At 55.4% G+C, this 5144-nt stretch overlaps 1 protein-coding gene across 2 annotated transcripts in view; it reads right to left on the bottom strand.

The window, feature by feature from the left end:
• Positions 1-1531: 1531 nt before the first annotated feature.
• Positions 1532-5144, bottom strand: part of ERGIC1 (endoplasmic reticulum-golgi intermediate compartment 1) — an 82541-nt gene continuing 78928 nt past the window's right edge. The window contains exon 10 of one of the 2 annotated variants that reach the window (XM_025043094.1): positions 1532-2853. In XM_025043094.1, the coding sequence (XP_024898862.1) occupies positions 2686-2853 (168 nt within the window). In that variant the 3' untranslated portion in view covers positions 1532-2685. Of the gene's footprint in view, positions 2854-4970; positions 5004-5144 lie in introns of those variants that run through there. The other variant, XM_015585323.1, reaches the window with a different exon arrangement.

Raw genomic sequence — 5144 nt, 5'->3', positions numbered from 1 at the left:
CGGAGGCTTAGTTAGGTAACCGAGGTCACACAGTAAGTGGCGGAGCTGTGACTTGAACTCTTCAGGTTTGTCTTGACGTCGGAACCTGCAGTCTTAACTTCTACTCTCAATTGATCAGATTGTTTATAATCCCATTTACAGATGAAGGAATGGAGGGTACAGAAAGGTGGCGTCGCTGGCCCAAGGTCATACGGCCAGCAGGTGGCAATCCTGGGACTTGAATCTGGGTCTGACATGTCACGTCCAGGCTCAGTGCTGCCCGTGGTCAATATCTAGGGTGGGCTGGATGGGCAGTAGCGACCTGGATGGACTGGAGCAAGAAACGAATCCTCTCGTTCTCAGAAGCTTGTGCTCCACCAGCAAAATCGCAACCAAGGCGAGTGGTATGGAGAACAGGGTGCCTGTGGCGCCACCAGAAAGCTCATGTTAGAACGACGTTCCTCATGGCGTTGTTCACTTTTGGGACCAGATAATTCATCGCTGAGGGGGGCTGTCCTGGCATCCTCAGCCACCACCCATGAGATGCCAGTAGTACCCTCCGCTCTCTGTTATGACAACCTAAATGTCTCCAAACATTGTCAAAAGTCCCCTGGAGGTCAAAAATTGCTCCTGATTAAGTAACTGCTGTAGTAGCGGGGTGAAGATGAGCGTCGCCCCTATGTCTGCATCCTAACTTCCTGCCACGTAATAGCAATATAACCACCACACAGCAGACAGAGCTTCCATGACACTCTGTGCCGAGCACAGGTCTGAAATGCTCCATGCCCCCCATCACCGAATCCCTGAGCCAACCCAACGAGGCAAGTACTATTCTTAGACCTGTTTTACGGCCGAGGACGCCGAGGCACAGAGACACTTGTAACTCGCTTGTCTAAAGCTACAGTGCTTACTGGTCGAATGGAGGAACAAAACTTTGTGGGGTCTGCACTCTGAACACGACACTGCTGCTCCTTGGGCACGAAACGCCACACCCGACCGAATTCCCTGATTTGCTTTGAAACTGTTGGAGCTGTGACGTATCCAACGCGAAATCCTCTGGCCTATCTATGAGTTGCTTTCTGGTGCCATAAAAGAATCAAAGTATGGACGATGAAAGATAAAAGAAGTTCGTAGATGGTTTGCGAGGACACTTTAAAATGTGTTTTTCCCATGAGCACATACTGTCTACCGCCCAGCACCCCGTATACCTAGGAGGGAGGTTCCACTTCACTCGTGTACCCACGTGGCCCAGAGAGGGATGTAACTTCTCCGAGGTCACACAGCAAGTGCGTCTCAGAGCCAAGCCTGTCTGCCTCCAGAGCTCTCGCTCTTCTCCACGGGCCACATTTAAGCAGCACTTAAATGACCACCGGGCTCAGAAGCAGCCACCCTGGCGAGCCCCACAGGGCCCGAGACTGCCCCGAAGGCACCGCTGGGTGGCCAGCTGGCCACTGACACCCGATCACTGGAGGACTCTGGGAGAAGGCAGCGCCTTAATGAACCCTCTGGTGCCAAGTGGACGAGGCCAGGAGACACAGCGGAGGCGAGAAGGAAGAGCGAATCGAACCGGCATTTATTTTTAAAATGATATTTCCACTAGATGAGCTAAGCAGAGGCCTGTGAGACAGAGCAGGTCTGTACTGATGGGTCGTAAGTGGAGCAGCTGGCATCCCAGTAATAACAGCCCAAGAAACCGGAGCAGCCCCCCCAGGGAGTGGAGAGGCTGGGGGCGCTGGGGGGATTATGATGAAGTGTCTTCAGTGGGCAAGGCCTCTGCCTGCCAGCCCCAGAGCATGACATAGGGGCACTTTTCGAGGGAGATGACGGCAGGGGAGCTGGTTTATTTTGGTGGAGTGGATCAGATGATGAGAGATTTTTATACCACAAAATGCTTTTAGAGCTTGGATCAAGCATAGGAAAATGTGACTTAAGTGCAAATAATAAAAAATAAAAAATAACCACACACACATATCTATATTCATCTACACACTTTGTAACTCGAGTAGCCCTATGACTCATACACACCTGGTGCCCGGTCTGAAGCCTCCCTTCACTGGGCCGGCCCGGAGCAGAAGGGACAACACATGCCTTGAGGTTCACAAAAAACCCACACAGCTGCAAGGAAACTGAGGCCCTGGAAGTGTGGAAGCTGCTAAGCAACGGAGGAAGCCCTGTGGCGAGCTCTGTGTGAGCCTGGTTTCCCAGTCCAGCGGCCTGTCCCCCACCATCTACCTCTGTCGAAGGTGCTGGTCACGGGTCCTCGGAGGAGGGAGAATCCTGGCACATTTGAGGGGGATGGCCTCGAAAGCGGAAAGACATCTCACGGCGCGTCTGACGTTGCCGCGGCCCCTGCTCTCGTTATTCTGCCTCTGGCCTGCTCACTCGTGTACCCGTGGGGCCCAGAGAGGGACACAACTTCTCCAAGGTCACACAGCAGGTGTCGCAGAGCCAAGCTTGTCTGCCTTCAGAGCTTTCGCTCTTCCCCACAGGCCACATTTAAGTGGCACTGAAGTGACTTCCCTGAGATGCTGACACGCTCATATGCACAGGTGGAGACTAGTGTGAGGTGAAGCAGGGTCGTGAGGAGAGGGGTCCTGGGGCGCTCTCGGGCCACGGGGCTCCTCCCGGATTTCGACATCTGGGTGGTCACAGAAGCCCAAGCACCGGGAGGCTATTACATCTGGACTCATCCGAGGAGATGATCAGTCATGGCCATCCCTCCGTCCCTCGTCCTAAGAAGGTCACGGTCCCCACATCTGAAGCACGTGGGGAAGTAAGTGCAGCCACGAGGTGGCACTGGATGGTATGTCTGTCTTTGGACTTGGGCCCTACAGTACAGGTGGCAAGTCGCAGGCTTCCTTTGTGACTCTTTGGCTGGTGGGGGACAAAAGGGACCAACCACACGTTAGGAGGCTGAAGCAGATTTCAAGAATGGACTAAGAAAGAGATGGTGACAAGGACAGTGACTCGGCAGTTCCCTGACCTGAGGAGACAGGCCCACGATGAATACCAATGAAGACAGAGCGAACGTGCCCATGACACTCAGTTCCCCCAGCCTGTTGCTTGGCACTCAGGAGAGCGAGGAGACCCGGGCCTCCGAGGGGCAGAGAGGCCGGGAGGCGCGACCATCCTCGGTGGACACCGGGGAGGTGGACTTGACCAGAGTGGGGTGAGGTCAGGACTGCGGAGTCCTCCGGGACCTTCCATGCTGTGGAGCGGAAAGAGCTAAGTGGCCTTTGGAAGCTGAGTGGCGGCTGCCACTTCCTCTGGCCGTGGGAGGGCCTTTCGGGGCCTTAGTCTTTTCATCTACGAAACGGGAAGAACGTCCCTACCCTGCCAGTTGTCGTACTGCAGGAAACGCCCCTGGACTTCCTAGCACTTAGAGGGTGCTCAGTAAACGGTCCCCAATCTTATCTTTCAGTTGATCAGAAGGCTCCGACCTAGCTGCTAAGATCTGAGATTTTCTAAATCTCTCTGAGACCCGCCCTAAGAAGAACAAATGTATTCCCCAGAGCAGGCCTTTGGGTCTCAAGTTCCATTCTCTACCTGGCTCTTTAAGCAGAGAAGTCAATTTATGGAAAGACAGGGTAGCGAAGGTGTCCCAGGCCCATAGACAGATTCTCTGCAGGTGCCATGCGCTCCGAGAGCCCTTCCTACAAACAAGGTGTTTCCTTAGGGAAGTGCCGAGAAGTGTTTGTAATGAAAAACGTCCGTGGGGACAAAGCACTTCGGCCAGAGGTGGTTCTCACTCTTTGGCCGGTCTGGGAGCGCCTCAAAGCTCCCCACTGCCCTGCCCAACCCCACTGCCTAAACTCTCGTTCACGTGACAGCCCAGGGGAGAGGGGACACGCAGGAGGCACTCAGGACACGTTCACTAAGTAAAGGAATGAGTGACCAAGTGAGGAAGACGAGTGGGGGGTGGGCGAGTCAGTGTGACAGTAAACAAGCGAACGAACAAATGAATGAATGAACGAATGAATGAATGGCTCGCTCGGGAAAGGAGCGTGATTCCACGCCCAAGGCAGGTGGCGAGGGTGACTCACTCCCAGGGGAGTTTGCCAGGAGCTGGGGGCATGGAGGAGACCCAGGAGGGCCGGGGCCCCTCTCAGTGTGTGCCCTTGCATCCCCCTAGCTGCCTGTGCCTCAGTTTCCCTACCTTTACGAAGGGGAAGGCTAATCCTCGCCCGAGGTCGGCTGTGGGACTGAAGGACAGTGTCCACGCCACCCTGGAACGCTTGGTCCCTCACCACTGCCATGCTTCGTGCCTCCTGACCAGGCCCCTCGACAGGGCGAATGAAGGAGCAGGGCCACGGGGCCAGGAAGGGCCACCACGGCCAGCACGTGCAACCCTACTCCGGTCAGCGGCCCCAGCTCCAGAAACGAGAACCAGGACGACTCGATGCCCAGGCCCCGGCGAGTCTGAGGGAGGCACATCACGCTGCTGTCGGCAGAGGTCGCCCATAATGCCCCTTTGTTCTTCGCAGGGTCCTCCTCCCTGCGGTTCGACCAGCTTCCTGCCCGCTTCCCAGAGCTACAACAAAGCTAGTCTGTCTACCTTGAAAAGAAGGGTGTGTGTGTGTGTGTGTGTGTGTGTATGTTTCCCTTGCATTTTAATTATAGCTTTCAATTCCTTATAATATGGAAAGGATGTGCTCCAGCCACACTGGCTGGAGAGCTGAACCCCTCTGTTGCCATACCGGCACTCACGCTTTCCCTGTCCGTTGCCATCCCCCCCAACCCCACACCATTTACTTCTCTGAAGTGTGTGATGAAGTGTGACAGACGTGCCATCGAGGGGTGGGAGGGGGGGGACTGTGGTCTCCGGAGTCAACACTTCTGGGGGCCGATCCCAGCTCTGCGACCCTGGCCGAGAAAGCCGGTTTACCTCTCTGAGCCTCGGTTTCTCTCATCTGTAAAATGGGGCCCACCGTACGGGCCGAGGTGACCTCCGTCTAGGTCTCGTAAGTGCCCGAGGAACTGACTGTTCATTCACTTTCCTCGTCCGGTCAGCAGCGCTTAAAGAGCTTGTGGAAAAGCACAGTGTGAGAAATAAATAATGAATCGGAGGCCCATCAGATGCTGGCGGCGGACAGACTGGAGCCGGGGATGAGAACATGGTGCCAGTGGCCGGCGGGGGTGGGGGCCGTCTCGGAGGGGAAGCCGAT

This window comes from Pteropus alecto, unplaced genomic scaffold, assembly GCF_000325575.1.
Source record: "Pteropus alecto unplaced genomic scaffold, ASM32557v1 scaffold40, whole genome shotgun sequence".
In the NCBI taxonomy this organism is placed as follows: domain Eukaryota; kingdom Metazoa; phylum Chordata; class Mammalia; order Chiroptera; family Pteropodidae; genus Pteropus; species Pteropus alecto.
Note: the sequence above shows the minus strand (reverse complement) of the source record. Positions and strands in the feature narration are given on the sequence as shown.